General features: G+C 50.9%; 1 protein-coding gene across 1 annotated transcript; it reads right to left on the bottom strand.

The window, feature by feature from the left end:
* Window positions 1–10,814: 10,814 nt before the first annotated feature.
* LOC105467482 (goosecoid homeobox) lies at window positions 10,815–12,911 on the bottom strand. Its single transcript, XM_011717098.2, has 3 exons — window positions 12,444–12,911; window positions 11,763–12,022; window positions 10,815–11,454 (listed from the first exon to the last, which is right to left on the bottom strand). Exons 1-3 carry the CDS (start codon window positions 12,796–12,798, stop codon window positions 11,290–11,292), a joined length of 780 nt encoding a protein of 259 aa, XP_011715400.1. The 5' UTR covers window positions 12,799–12,911; the 3' UTR covers window positions 10,815–11,289.
* Between the last annotated feature and the right edge of the window lie 3,340 nt (window positions 12,912–16,251).

Raw genomic sequence — 16,251 nt, 5'->3', positions numbered from 1 at the left:
GAGATAATCCCTCTTGACATGAAAAGAGCAAAGTTCTATGGGAATGCCATGGAAATGTGTAAAATATGTGGGGAGCAAATCAGCAAGAGATATTTGGGGCAGATCTGCACTCTTGAGGCTTTAGAACCTCATAGTCACTGGCAGAAATGAAGCTTGGCTTATTTGGAGAAGGGTACATCATGGCAGTGTGGGCATGAGTGAACTCTAAGCATGTTCACGAAACCAGGCCAAAATCTCTGGGACCTGAGAAAGGCTACTGCAGACCATGAAAACTGCCTGGAGGAAGTGGCACTCGAAGGATTTAGTCACCAGTTTGAGTTTGAGCCAACATCTAATGCTGAAACCAATATATGGCCATATCCAGGAAAAGCAGCTACACCCTTGAGTGTAGACAGGGCTGGATACAAATAGAAAGTTCCAAGGCCTGGAAAACTGTTCTTCTGTTCTTCCCCTTGTGGCAGTGTGACCTTAGGAAAGCAGATTGACCTCTCTGATCCAGTTTCCTCCTCAGTAAAATGGGGAGAACAGTTCCTGCCATGCTGACATCTCATGGTCATTGTAGAGACAGGGGAGTTAGTAGCTGTGAAGGGGGTTCTATAAGGCGTAAGATGCTGCACACACACCCAGGCCGGTTCCCATGGGGAAGGATTGGTTCTAAGGTTGGAGAGGAACATGGAGCATCGGGTGTCCTGGGCATGTTAACTACCCAAGAATCACAGGCAGCTGGAAAAATTACCTTGATGGATCACTGCCAGGCCCCAAATCACTGCATCTTAAAATGCCTTCCAAACACAAGCAAGGAAACAAAACAAAACTCCAAAACTGCCCACCTCTTCAGAAGGCTCTGAGCCATATATTTTTCTGGCCTCTGATCCATCCCTTGGGGAGGATGCCAAGCAGATATTGACAGATTACAACCTGCAGGCCTCTCTGGCCAGAAGACCCTGCAGAAGACAGTGGCCATGAAGCCATGGCCATCTCCCTGATCAGCTTCAGGAGTCTGGAAGGGGAGGCAAACCTATTCTGTAGGTTTGAATACTTCGAAACAAAGAGTTGGCTTTACAACAGAGAACTGAGCACCTACACAGTGCCAGACTGTGGGTTCCCAAGTTCCTGCCCTCAATTCCTTCCAGTCTCTGCCCAGCCAAGTCCCTCTCCAGGGCTTCTTCCTCACAGCCAACTTTGCCACCGCCAAGTCTCTGCTCAGGAGGTTCCCTCTTTCCAAAAGACTTGGCCCTTGTACCCCTGCCCAAACTGCCCGGCTGCAGTGATCCGCTGCCGGAAGCCTGCTTAGAACCCCTCCTCTGCCCAACCACAGACCTCAGGGGCTTCCTCACCCTCCACCTCTACACAGTCATTTAGCTTTTGGATCAGCCTAATTCACACACCTGAGGACGGACACTTTATTCATGTTTGTGACTGACTCAGCAACCAGTGGGGGATTGGCAAGTGTTGGATGAATGGAGGAAGGGAGTGTTGGGTGTGACGACCAGCAGCTCCTGTCTGGTCTGCACAGGGCAACATTCTTGCTGCTACCATACCTGTTTCCGTATCTGTGCTCTGCATGGCCAAAGCCTAACCTCTTTGTGATTCTCACTTCCTCCAGGAAGCCTTCTGGGTTTGAAGTTGTCCTCCCTCTTGGTATCCTACTTAACACCACATAATTTAGCATTCTTGTCATCTTGTTTTATATGATTCTGAAACCATTTCCTGCACATGTAGATATGTCACCAAAATAGCACTTCTTAAGATCAGGCACCATATCATGCTCTTCCATATCCAACCTTCTAGCCCACCCTCCACTCCCCACCTCCAGACCCTCTGAGTCATCAACAGGGGGCCTAGCACTGTGCTAAGACCACAGGGAAAGGAAATGAGACACTTGACAGACAGGTGTAAATCCTGGCTTCATCACTTATTAGCAATCGTCTCCATTTCTGGTTTAGACTCTAATAAACTTTAGACCAGGTGTTGGCAAACATTTTCTGTGAAAGAACAGATAGTAAATAATTTGTTTTGTGGGCCATACAGTCTCCATTGCAACTATTCAACTCTGCCATTATAGAAGGAAAACAACCACAGACAATACATAAATAAATGGGTATGGCTGTGCTCCAATAAAACTTTATTGACAAAATAGGCAATGGACTGGATTGGCCCATGGGCTGCGGCTTGCCAACCTTTGTCATGGAGGATTACTTGAGATGACATCGAATCTCCTCACCACACAGGCCTTAGACCACACTGTGAAGTATCGCCATCCTACCCCAGCCCCTCTATCCCCTCCCCAGACTTAGGTTTCATCTAGTACTTACCACCGTCTGAAATTACAGCCTGTCGGCCAGGTGCAGTGGCTCACGTCTGTAATCCCAACACTTTGGGAGGCCGAGACAGGTGGATCACTTGAGGTCAGGAGTTCAAGACCAGTCTGGCCAACATGGTGAAACCCTGTCTTTACTAAAATTACAAAAAATTAGCCGGGCATGGTAGCAGGTGCCTGTAATCCAAGCTACTTGGGGAGGCTAAGGCAGGAGAATCGCTTGAACTCTGGAGGTGGAGGTTGCAGTGAGCTAAGATCACGCCACTGCACACAAGCCTGAGCAACAGAGCAAGGCTCCATCTCAAAAAAAAAAAAAAAGAAAAGAAAAAGAAAAAAGAGAAAAAAGAAATTACTTCCTGCCTACTTATTTAGTGACTGTCTCCCCCAAGACAACATAAAACTCCATAAGGGCAGAGGTTGCATCTCTAGCATGTAGAACAGTTTCTGACACAGACTGGGCACCTTTTTAATGTTTGTCTGCGAAATGGAGATCATTATTATTACTACTATTGTTGTTGAAGATCTTAAAAAAATATTTTGTTTCATTATATGCTTATGACTATTTTTAATGTGTTGATATATTTACCAGGATTAATCATTGGTATTTGCAAAACCCCAGATCATTTTTTTTTTTTTTGAGACAGGGTCTCACTCTCTCACCCAGGCCAGAGTATACTGGTGCGAACACAGCTCACTATAGCCTCGAACTACCAGGCTCAAGTGATCCTCCTGCCTCAGCCTTCCAAGTAGCTGGAAATACAGGCATGTGCCACCATGCCCAGCTAATTTTTTATTTTTATTTCTGTACAGATGGGGCTCTTACTCTGTTGCCCAGGCTGGATCCTCCCACCTTGGCCTCCCAAAGTGCTGGGATTACAGGTGTGGCCACCACACCCACTACCCCAGGTAATTTTCACGTATTATGAGGAATTATAATGTTAGACTTTAACCACTCCATTTTAACCACAAGCCAGCTACAATTTTCTCACTTTGGAAAGAAGGGGACATTGCTCGCTGGTGACCACCAGGCATGAATTTGAATTCAGACCTCCTGGTTCGTCCTTATTAAGGGATATAGTCAAGCAGTGTAGAAAGAGCACTGGACTTGGAGTCCAAGAACCAATCCTATCTTTCGCAAAATGGCAACAATAATGCCAACCTCATAGATGCTGGGACAAGATTAAATAAAATGCAGATGATAAAAAAAAACAGTGCTGGACACAGTAAAAGCCACTGCAGCTTTTACTGCAATACATAACCATTACTATATAACAAGGTGACAGTGGCCCCATCCCTCTACCTCATAAGAGTGTAGAGGGGATCAGAGAAGGATGTACCCAAGAAAATGATTCTGAACTGTCAATCCCTGAACAAATGTAAAGTACATTCTTTACAACACACTCCAGTGTTGCAGAAAACATTTTCCATCTATTTTGAGACTGGGTCTTTTTCTGTCACCCAGGCTGGAGTGCAGTGGTGCAATCATAGCTCACTGCAGCCTCCACCTCCGAGACTCAAGCAATCCTCCCACGTTAGCCTCCTGAGTAGCTGGGACTACGTGTGCATGCCACCAGACCTGGCTAAATTTGGCATTTTTTGTAGAGACCATGGGGGTATCTCCACATTGCCTATACTGGTCTCCAACTCCTGGGCTCAAGCGATCCTCCCACCTCAGCCTCCCAAAGTGCTCAGATTACAGGTGCGAGTCACCATGCCTGACCTATTTTCCATCTTTTTAAAAGGAAACGACACATAAACATCTTCTATAAAGACAAAAATAAACCATGAAGGTCTACAATATTTTCAGAGCTTTAATTGCAGTAAAGAAAAGGGTTAAGTTTTCATCCTCTCACATGTATATCTATGTCCAGTTACCACAAAGGCAAGAACCAAAACAAATACAGGCGGTCTCATCAAGCCAAAGGCAGAGGTCCCAGTTCTCCACTTCAGCCCATTCACATCGGGAATCCTCTTGTGACCAAAGCTGACTCGAAACAAAAACAACCCCAAAATAGATGAAGCACCATCACGCTCCTGGGGCCCTGCACCAGTGGAGTGGGGGCAACCTCTTTGAAGGTTCTGAGTGTGATGGGAATCATGCGAGCTGGGGTTATGCTTAGGACCGGGTCGGGGTACTCAACACCCACTTCAGTAGAAAGTGATCCACTTGGTTTCAGATTTAAATATTTATTTCTCAAGTACGAAACAATGATGAACATGTACACCCTCTAATGTCCCAGCCATCTGGCCTCCGTAGTGGTCTGAACATCTTCAGATGAAACAACAGCTGGGAATCCAACTCCAGAATGCCGAGTCTTCCCCGCAGAGGGGGACGTGCCAAGTGCGTAGGGCCCCCCCGTTTCTTGGAGAAGGGTAGTTTTCTTTTTCTGGTGCCATGGTTTGCACTTTGAGGATTTTCAAAGGAGGGTTGGCCATATCCCATCTGGAAAGAAGTGTCTCTTGGCCTCGCTGGATAATTTGTTTGGGACATGATTAAAGCGGGCACCATCACCGTGAGGCTGGTCAAACACTGCCCTGTGTGATTCAGACGCACACTGGCCCCAAGGCTGTCTGCACTGAGCCCTCCACCTGGCGGTGTGGGCTTCTGAAACCGCATTCCTCCCCACCGGCCTCAACAAGCCTGCAAGCTCCTGCTCTGGAGAAGAACACCCTACCCATGTCAGTTTCCCAGGAGGCCCCGTGGCCGCGTGAGATCACTGCCACCGTGCTGTGTGCAGCCTGTTTGGGATGCTACACCTGTGGCCACAACCATGTTACTCATTGCAGGCTGCTGGACAACACAGGTCTTTTCTCTGAACATTTCATATTAGTCAGAGATTTCTGACCTATCCCCTCAAATAAGAAAAAATATATATATAAACAAGTTACTGTGTGTTAGTTGTGAGAGTTAGGAGCAAGAAAACAGCCAGCGGAAAGAACGTTCATGTTGAGAAGGACATCAGCCTTCCTGGGTTCCACAAGGAGAATCTGTCTCCTGGAGCTGCAGCAGCCTTGTCTGAGGTCAGCCTAGTTGATCATGCAACAGGGTCGAAGCCTTTCCTGGGCTCAGCATTAAACAACTAGTAAATCAGTGAGGAAGCGATAAGGACACTTTTCAATTCTGTCCATCACAGCTAAAATGATCTCACTAATTACAGTTTCTATAAATCAGCTTAGGTTAAAAGAGGGCATTGCAGGCAATGGGCGAAGTGCAGTTCACTCAATTAAACCTGGCTGCTTGATTTCATCGACAGACTTTGGAGGACCTCAAAACTGGGGAAACAGAAGGTATAAATGGAACAAACTCTTAAGGAGATGGGAGGGGTTGGGAGAGGAATTCTTAAGATCTTTCCTCCCTGAAGCTTCCCAGGGCTGGACACTTGAGAACAAACGAAGGCTGCTGGAATCCAAAAATTACAGACCCACTTGAAAATACCGCAACATGCCATAATTCATCCTGTTTGTTCGGTGGGTCATTTGGACTGCAAAGACAATGCTTTTTATTTTTCCCAGATTTAAAACCAAGCCGGGACAAAGAGAAGTTTTCTGTGTTGTCACACAGCTCTAAGGACAAGCCCTAGGGATGTTCTGTGTCCCCTCGACAAGCGAGAAGTTCCAATAGCTAACAGACCCAGCTGGATCCAGGGCTTTCAAGGGACTCTGCACCAGCTGCTGGCTTTTGTTTTAATTTGTGTTTGAAAAACGTCAAGGTCATTTCACAAACCTTGGAAATCGAATCCCAATCCACTGCAAATTTTCTCCTTCCTCATCTAAATCTCCTTGTCCTAAACCTCTCCGAGAGAATGCAAGCTATTACGCCTTATCAGATGTTCCCTTGTTTTAAATCCATGGCAATCATACTTATTTCGTTAGCGTTTGTGTCCTGTGGTCACGCATAAGCTCCTAAACCAACAACAATTAAAAACAAGGTGCATTCCTTAATTCCTAATTCCAGTCTACTTATGCAGGATGTTATCCAACCGATCTGAAAGTGTTTTTCAAAATCTACAATGATAAATGTGTCAGACACTCTGCTGGGTTATTTACTTCCATAAACCCTAATCCTCTACCCAAGCCCATTTTGCAGGTGAGGAAGGAACTTGATAGACTCAGAGCTGAAGGAACCTGTCCCAGGTCACTCGGTGAGTATGTGACCCCATTCACATGGACGCTTGGCCCACCATGGTTCTAAAGGCCAGCCACCAGCTGTCCACTCGCCACAACATGTTGCCCTAGCCTCCCCAAGGTCAGAAGTTTGCATCTGCACTCCTGTTTTTTACTTAAGGAGGTGTGTAGGAAACTTGGGGGAGGTGAAGTACAGATCTTGGGGTCAGAAGGCCAGCATAGCAAGGTATCTTTGGGTGCGAGAGTCTTGGTGTCTAAAGTATTTTACTTGAGTCACTTAAAATCTCATACAACTCAGAAAAACAGCTCCCTGTCACCCCTACCTCCCGGCTCCCATTGCCCTCCCATCACCAACGCACACACACACAAAGAAACGAAAGAAGAATCCGCCCACTTCAGTCTCACATATGCACATTAAAATGATGTCCTTTACACCGAGCACAATGGCTCACGCCTGTAATCCCAGCACTTTAGGAGGCTGAAGTGGATGGATCACCTGAGGTCAGGAGTTCAAGACCAGCCTGGCCAGCATGGTGAAGCCCCGTCTCTACTAAAAATACAAAAAAATTAGCTGGGCACGGTGGTGTATGCCTATAGTCCCAGCTACTCAGGTGGCTGAGACACAAGAATCATTTGAGTCCAGGAGGCGGAGGTTGCAGTGAGCTGAGATCGCACCACTGCATTCCACCCTGGGCGACAAAGTGAGACTCTGTCTCAAAAAAAAAAAAAAAAAAAAAAAAAAGATGTCCTTTACACGAGGGTTAAAACCCTTAGGTCAAAGTTCCAAGGTCAGTAAAACAACTCAATTAAAGAACTGTAATTCAAATACACTTTCTGTGGATGCTCTTTGTAAAGCAATTGTTTTCAAGCCCTTTCCCCAACCAGTGCCCAGCAGACTGCTAACAGCAGCTAGAACGCACCCTCCATGGAGGACTCTCAGAACCTCAGATTCCCCATTTCTTCCCCCACACCCTGCACTTTTCCTCTTACTCATCTGCTCCTTCCAGCCAGGGTCCTCCTTGGCCCAGATGACCTGAGACACCTGGAAGCCGTTACTTCATACCTCTCCGCCATCTTAAGAGATGTGTGGCAAGTCTGCTGAGGTCGGGGATCCAGGACTTACGATTTGTTCCTGGCGAAGTTTTGGGTCTCTCTGAGCCTCCATCTCCCATGTGCAAACTAGGCTGCATTCTGCCTCCTGATGGCCTGAGATGCGTGGGGAAGCACTTCGCAGTGAAAAGTGCCGGACTCATGTTAGGGGTTACAATTGTCCTAACTGTTCTTTGCTAGACACTGTCTGGCACTTTGTGAGATTCAAATTTACATTCCCCAGGGGCAACTATGTTCACTCCTGTGGCCATTTGCTGTAGGTGAACTTTTATATAGGGTTTATGGGTTTATATTGCCACCCAAAAGAACAGCCTGGATTCTATGAGGCAGCCTGATTTATGGCAATCACAAAAGCTGGGTCCCTTGCCGACTACAGTTGGGAACCCCTTTGTGTTAGCTTTGTGCCTCAGTTTACTCAACTATGAAATGGACAAAACACCTTTGGTGGTCTGGCGGCGGGGGTTCAGATTGGAAATAACTAAAGCAAAGTCACCTGGCTTACACCTTGTCCACTTTAACACGTATACACACTACCTATCGGCACCATGACCCAAATTCCCACTGAAGCAAGCTACTAAGGCCCACAGCTCAGCCAATGGGGACTCTCAAAGCCTAAGTACCTTTTGCTCCGTGACCCCGTCCAGCCCTTCCTAACACTGACAGCCAAGCTGACAGAGGTTTGAACCCATAGCCATCTGGGAAGGTAGGTGTGGGGACTATAATGAGACCATCCTGGCAGTTCTCTCTTCACTCCAGATACGTTTATTTCCTATGAACGGGGCCAATCCTCAAACACTTCACAGGGGATTCTGATGTGGAGATGTGGATAGTGAAGGAGCTTTCTCCTGCCACCTTGTGCCTGCCCCGGGCCAGGACAGGAGAGTTCTCTGGCTCTTGGACCACTCTTCCCTCCATTCACTACAGCTTTTCACCAAACACTAATAGGGGACAAGGATCTATCCCTCCTCAATTCCCCTGCCCCTGTCACTTGCTTTCCAGACTAGATAAATGCAGATTTTTAGAAAAATGAACAATCGTCTTTTATTGGGGGCCTGAGGGCAAGTCATGTGCAAAGAGACACACAGAGTTTATAAATAGTCCTGCAGAGGTCAAATTTCTCTGGGTGGGGCCAGGCCCTGTGGCTCATGCCTGTAATCTCAGCATTTTGTGAGGCGAGGCCGAGGCTGGTGGATCACTTGAGGTCAGGAGTTCGAGACCAGCCTGGCCAACATGGTAAAACCCTGTCTCTACTAAAAATGCAAAAAATTAGCCAGGCCATGGTGGCACATGCCTGTAATCCCAGCCACTTGGGAGGCTGAGACAGGAGAATACTTGAACCTGGGAGGAGGAGGTTGCAGTGAGCCGAGATTGCACCACTGTACTCCAGCCTGGGCAACAGATCAAGGCTCCGTCTCAATAAAAATAAAAATAAAAATAAATTATCTGGGTGGAATGACACTGCCCACTCTGCCTTACATTAGAATGTTCCAGATGTCCCTGCAGGCTCATTGCAGAGGACACCATCCAAGAACATCGACTATTGGGAAGCAGGGGGTGCAAGCCAGGCAAGGTCCTCCCACCCTGGAATTCTAAGTGGGAGGTACATTAATAGCCATTGCAAGATTCATTTGAAATTAACATAAAGGCTTCTTTGAATATTTCCTCATAAGAACAGTTAATGAAAACATTTCCAATCACGGTACAAGACTCACTTGGGCAAAGATGATGTCTCCTCTTTATTTCTTACAAGCTATAGGTTGTTAAAGTATTTAACCTTTCAGAACCTTAATTTCCTCATCTGTAAAATGGTGAAAACATTCCCCAACTCTTAAGAGTTCTTGAAAGGTAAAATAAAATAATGTATATAAATATTGAAGTATTGGGTCTGACACAGTATCAATCATAATATTTTTTTAAAAATTGTGTTGAAGGATTCCCTTATGCCAGGTGCCATTCTCTGTAAGCTGGGGGTCTTTAACGTCCACAGCCACCCTGGGAAACAGATACTATGACCATGCCTATTTTGGTTACGGAAGGTGCGGGGTCAGAGGGGTTACGTAACTTGCCCAAGGTCACAAAATGAAGTCTGGATAAGAACCAAGGCAATCTTGCCTCCTGAGGCAGACCCGGCCTCCAAAACACTGCCTCTTTCTTTTGTCTAGGGATACCCCTTATTAAAAAGGCAGTAATGGGGTAGTCACTCATATTTCATAGGTATCATTTTGCCTGCTACCCGCTACAGGAGTCATTTTTACCTTGCAAATCTGCAAGCTGTGAAAAAAACATACTGCTTCTTCTAAAACACTGTTACTTTTCACGTGCTGTGTCCCAAAGCCAGGATGCACAACCTTTCTCTGGAGGGATCTTGCACCAAATACCCGAGGTAGCCCAAGAGAAAGAACAAGTCCCTGCAGCCGGCTGTTGCCGGAAGCCAAGCTGGAAAGCTCTCTAAGCCTTAGCTTTAAGTCTACAAAATGGTAAACCGAAGACAGTTGAAAGCCATTCCTGCTGGCCCTTAGTCTCCACTTCCATCCCCAGGACGGCCTGGGGAACCATACAGACGGCAGGCTCTTGTCTTCATCCCTGGCCCAGGCGCTTATCCGCACTGGGGGCGGGGGCTTCTCCAATCCTTCATAAACTGCCCACCAGCGCACTGGGCGCGTTCCCGGGAGCTCCCTTCTCCGCCCAGTTGGTGCAGAGGGAAGACAGTCTGGGGAAGAAGCAGGAGGTGTCGGTACCGCCACCTGGAAGTGACCCCACCAGCGGTGCCCTCTTAGACAAGGCTGGCCTTGAGTGCATCACGTGCGGCCCTGGTCACTCCAGATGCCCAGGGAGAAGCGCAGCGCAGCAGGAGCAGCGCCTGGTCCCGGCCAGCTCTAGGGCGCACAGCTCAGAAATGTCAGAGCAGAAACGCTTGCCCTGGGGGAAGGGGCAACTCGCATGTGGAGCTGGGCAGCTGGAGCATCTGTGGAAGATCCAGGAAAGTGCTGGGGGAGCTGGCATGCCCGCTGCCTAATTCCCCCGTGGGCCTGCCGCCTTAGGTTTCTCAGGAGCAGGGCTGAGCAGCTTGGAGCGGTGGGCTCTGTGGGAGCTCCAGGACTCCCCTAGCTCTCACCTCTCCCTCATCAGCGAGGGAAGGAGTGCTCCTTCTGCCCGTGGAAGAGGGAAGTGAGGGACCCAGGCTGCCCCTCTCAACTGCAATGTACCTCCTCCCCACTCTGGCCCGGCAACCCTACTCTCCAACCCTTCCTAGACATAAGGTTTCATTTTAAACCAGGACACCCATGCTGTGACTGTTACCCAGAGTTTCATTTCTTGTTTGTTTGTTTGTTTTGGTAGATCAGAGCTGCTCAATTTTTTCCTCCGGAGGTTACGGACTACATAGATTTCTTTTCTTGGCTCCAGATTGATGGTGGTGGGTGGGGGGTGGGGTATGAAATACAGAATGTGGCCCGTCTACATCGCCATCACTTTATTGTACTGTCACCCTTAATTTAACTATAAATACTACGGTGGGGGGCTAGTCGCGGGCGGCGTCGGGCTGCTGGGCTGTGGGTCCCGGCGCGCCCTGACCCGAGGCGCCGACCCTCCCGACTCTGTACACTATTTACAGCTCTTCGTTCCTCTTTCTCGACCCCCTCCCGCAAGGCAGCGCGTGTGCAAGAAAGTAGCATCGTCTGTCTGTGCAAGTCCTTCGAGTTAGGTAAGTAATACGAGCAAGTGTCCCGCGGCCGTCAGCTGTCCGAGTCCAAATCGCTTTTACCTTCCTCTTCCCTCTTCTCCGGTGATGCCTTCGACGACGACGACGACGTCTTGTTCCACTTCTCCGCGTTCTCCGACTCCTCCGATGAGGACCGCTTCTGCCGCCTCCATTTGGCGCGGCGGTTCTTAAACCAGACCTGTTGCGCAACGGAGGACAAAACATTTCAGATCAAAGGCGCGCTTCCCCCAGTCCCGGGGCACCCGGGTAGCTCGGTGTGGCGGCGGGACACCTCGCGCAGGCCAACAAAAGGAGGGGAGCCGCTCGCTCCCGCTTCCGCGTTTTCATTCAACTTCCTGGGCCTAAAGCGCCCTCCAGCAGCCTGCGGGCCGCCATCGGGATGTTTTTAAAGTGCGGGTAGAGCCAAGCAGGGCTGGGCAAACCCGGCTGGGGCCCCACCTCGCGGGGAAAGACCGCTAGGCGCCCGCGGCAGGCCCCGGCGCCTACCTCCACTTTCTCCTCGCGGAGGTGCACTTTCCGGGCCAGCTGCTCGCGCGTGCCCACGTCCGGGTACTTGGTCTCCTGGAAGAGGTTCTCGAGCGCTTCGAGCTGCTCGTCAGTGAAGATGGTGCGGTGCCGCCGCTTCCGCCGGCAGTGCAGCTGGTTGAGAAGCTGCAGCTCGGTGCGCGACAGCGTGCCCACGTTCATGTAGGGCAGCATCTGGTGCGGTACAGGGGACACCAGCACCGAGCCGGGGCCCTCGTAGCCTGCGACAGAGTGGGGCGCACGGTCAGCCGCCCGCCCTCGCCACCGCACGCATGCACGCCCGCCAGCCCCCGACCCTCTTCCACTTAGAAGTCGTCTGCAAGGGGGTGCTGAGAACTGGGGGTGCACGGGAATCAGGGGTGCAGGGAAAAGGAGCGTGTTAGAGCGTCCATCCGCACACCCCCCAAAGTCAGAGAATTTAAAAAAAAACCCAGTCTCCCCGGGCAGGCACTGAATTCCAGTTTTCGCGAACGCTGGCCAAAAGTTTGCAGCAAGAAGTTTGCAAACTCCTGCGCCCGATCGGCAAAAGCGGAGGGGGGGACTTGCAGGAGGAGCAAAGTTTGAAGAAGGTGAATTAACCAACTGGCCCCATGGGCTAAGGACCGCGGTGGGCGGCAAAGGCCGGAGCGAACGCGACCCTACCTGGGGGCGTCGGGACGCAGGAGCACTGCTGGGCGCCCAGCGGCGGCACGGCTCCGCAGCAGGCCGGGCCCACGGGCGCCGCCTGCACGTGCAGCTGCCCGTAGAAGTAGTTGTTGTAGCCGAGGCGGGAGCCGCTGACCGCGGCCGGGAGGCCTGCGCCGCCGGGGGCCACGGGGCGCGGGTAGAAGGCGCCATAGTCCGAGGAGGCGCCGCCGCTGGCGCCGTAGAGCGAGTCCCCGTGCAGGGCCGGGAAGACGACGGGAGCCGCAGCGCTGGGCGCCACCGGCAGCACCGAGTCCTTGCAGCGCGGCCGGGCGGCCAGGATGTTGTCGATGCTGAACATGCTGGCGGGCATCCCCGAGCCCCGCGCCGGGACCGGGGGGCGGCGGGAACGTGCCGAGGACAGAGCCTTAAAGTGGGGGGGTCCACTCTCCTCTAGCCGCCGACCAAACCGAAAGAGAGCGCCGGCGAGCGCGCAGCCCTGCGCCCCTCCCCGCCCCCTGCGTCCGCTCTCCCTCCTCCCGCCCTCCCCTAGCCGCAGCGTTCGCTGAACTCAACCCGCGGGTAGGACGGAGCTCCGACCAGCTGAACCTCTTGTTGGTTTTATACTGAGTCGACGTCATCCTGGATTTAGTTCCTGGTAATATGCAGATGACAAACAGAACCAGATTTGGCCCTTTCTTTTCCTTTGGGTGGGGGAAGGGGGCTAGGGGGAGGGGGAGTGGTGCCAAGGGGAGGGGGTTACAAGGCCTGAAAAGAGATTGTGGATTGCGAATTAATGAAATTAACCTAATCTTTTCCATTCGGCAGCCGGGCAGAGGGGCCGGCCGAGCTGGGCGGGCGGCCTAATTGCCTTGGTTAATCTCATTAATACCATTGTGCCGCCGCAATTAACAACTCCCTCCGCCCGACCTCTCCACCCCCACCCTTTTTTCTCAGATTGGGTCCTATTATTGGGTGCGATTTCCTCTGCCTGTAGCTCAAACTCATTGTGGACGATTTTTCTTTGGGGCTACTTTTTTTCCCCTTTCGGAATTGGTGGTTTTAGAAAATGTGAGGGGCTGCATCCCCTCTCAAGCAGGATTGAAAATTCCACCACTCCTCCGCGCCCCCATGTACTCACCGCCTAATTTCACCTCTTTTTTAAATCTTGAGTTTCTCTCCCGAATGGAACTTGTTAACAGCCCCAAAAACCTTTTGGTTTTGGAAAAAACAAATTTTGTAAAGGCAAAAAACGACTAAAGGAGGGGTGCATCATGCTTCTTAGAAAGAATTTTTTTTTTTCAGCCACTCTTGGTCTGAAAACTACCGTGGCAGTCCCTAGGTCCTACACAGCGAAGACCAAATTCAGCCGCTCTTTAAAATTCGCCACCAAGAGTTGCAGTCTGAAGCGGTGCTTCCAGCTGCTCCCACCGTGGGTGTCGGTAGTTTTTGTGCTTTTAAAAAATTATTTTTGGGAATGTGGTGTCTTCTGTCCCAAACTATTATTATTATTATTGGTTTTCAATCCAGATGGGGTCTTTGGGACTTCCCTATCTTCTTCCCTAATAATTGGGTCGCATTTTTCCTTACGACCTGCTGGTTCCCGGATAGGGACGGGCCCCCTACCCGCGGCCTGCCCTTCCGCCTGGCAGGCCCTGGGTGGACTCCCTGGGCCCCAGTGACCTGGACGATGGCCGGCTCTCATAGCGGCAGGCGGCCGCGGTGATTTGCGGGATTCTCGGCATGGCACGGCCAGCCTGCCCGAGCCACGGGAGGCGCAGCCTGCCCACCACTCACTGCAAGCAGGCGGCCGAGCGCCCTTCGAGAAGGTAGGCGACGGTACGCGCGGAACAAAAGCAGTCCCCCAGATCCTGTGGACCGGGTGCAAGCCCCAGGCTTGCAACTCAGGCCACTCCAGGGGAAGGGGCAGTACCCGACCAAGGCGATACGGCCGAGAGCCGGAGATGGAGACCTCGCGTTTCCTGAAGGAAGGCCACCTTTAACTCACACCTATTTTTCGCGATTTGTCTCTGTCTAATTAACCAAGGGACCCCTCAAAGTTGTCTGAAGTCGCCGCGGTAAGGCTAAGTAAGTGGGCTGCCCACTCCCCGGCGCAGGGGCAAAGGGGAAAGGCCGGGTTTCAAAGAGCCATTGCACGGAGATTTAGTCCTGTCCGAGGGCACTACTCTGGCGCTGCGCAGAAGCGGCCCAGTGGAGCCAGGCGGCGGCGCTTCTTCTCCTAGGCCGCCCAGCGTGGACCTCTGTGTCCTCACACCCACCGGCTTGTGGCCTGAGAGTTGCGCCTTCCAGTGTTGCGCAAACTAGAGGTGGTTGTAAGTGGGGATTAGGACATGACGGAGATGGGTCTCAATTTGGAGAAGCCATTAGATTTTTTCTTTTTTCTTTTTTAACAATAAAAACAAGGAGGGAGTGTGACCCTCCGCTTAGAAGGTCAGGTCTAGGATAAGAAGTGAGGCACCTTCCATCTCCCACTGACTAGGATGAAGGCTTTTTTGTTGTTTCGTTCTCAGAGACTTAAATCACCGTGCTCCAGGGCAGATACTCCCCCACCAATCTTTCCCAGGTTTAAATCTACGGGGTGGTTGATGGAAGACAACTAGAGGCTGCAACTTCAGCAGTGACTGCCTGCGTTTGCGTTGGAGGCTGGGTGTGCGCTGCGGTGCGCGTGAGTGGATCTTTTAAGACCTTTGTCTGAGCCGGGCAGAGGCACAAGTGCCACCGGACGCTTGGGACAGATCCCTTGTCCTGTTCTTGCAAAGATGCCAAATCAGGATAGAGTCAAGATTTCAACCTCAGATCTGAAAAAGAAGTGTCTCCAGGTTTTTAAAAGTGTCGGACAACCACCTCCACACACCCCTCCGTCTCCCCTTCCACCTGGTATGTTGTTCTTTCTAATAACCAGGTTTAGCAAACTCCTATACTGCGCCTGTGCTTTCCTGAAGCCCTCGGCTGTACAAGCGGAGCCCCGTACAGCATCTGAGCGTCAGAGTTCTAGACCTAACCTTGCCACCTTGCAAATTACCCCTTCTCTGGAGGCCTCAAGATTTTAGTTGGTCAAACCAGCACCAACATTCATTGAGTCCCTTTACAACCCTAACATTTAATGAGACTTGGTAATTGTCATCCGTTCGCCAAGGAGGTTGGGGATGAACTTGGGGGCATTTTCTTGTTTATTTTTCATTGAGACAAAGGAGTGTGCTGTCCCCACCCCTGCCACCAGACAAGGACAGGATTCCTACATCAGCTGAGTCTAAAATAAGGAAAAGCCAGTGCTCCCGCGGAGGGGACTTTCCGGGAAGGGGGTCACAGGAACCCCAAGGCCACACAGCTCCAGACACTGCCGGAGATCTGGGGGAGCTCACCCCTGCGCGGCGAGACCTCCCCCACCGGGTTGCTCCTTCAATCTGCAGCCGCGGGGAGGCAGGCCCCAGGAAAGGCAGTCCGGGCTCGGTGCTCGCGCTGCGCCTTGACGGGCGGAAACCCACAAGTGTCCTCAACGTGCTAAACAAACCATCAGGGCTCCGCGTCGCCTGGCGCAATTGGAATAACAAATGCGACGCACGCAAATTGTCCGCCTCGTGTTGCTAAGCGATTGTTTGTCGGCCCCGCACGCACGGCTCAGCATGGGAGGACAGCCAGCGTCCAGAGGCAGCCGGCGAGCGCTTAGGTCGGAAATGCAGTAAACATGACGCTGATTTTCCCTATTATCACCCAAACACGATTTCACACAAAGCAATCACCACGCAGAAGTCTATGAAAATGTGTTTGTTGAGGAGTCACTCGCCCCAGTAATAGCCCTCATTTT

The sequence above is a fragment of the Macaca nemestrina genome, chromosome 7 (assembly GCF_043159975.1).
Source record: "Macaca nemestrina isolate mMacNem1 chromosome 7, mMacNem.hap1, whole genome shotgun sequence".
In the NCBI taxonomy this organism is placed as follows: domain Eukaryota; kingdom Metazoa; phylum Chordata; class Mammalia; order Primates; family Cercopithecidae; genus Macaca; species Macaca nemestrina.
The sequence above is the reverse complement of the archived record's forward strand: the minus strand, read 5'-3'. Positions and strand labels throughout refer to the sequence as shown.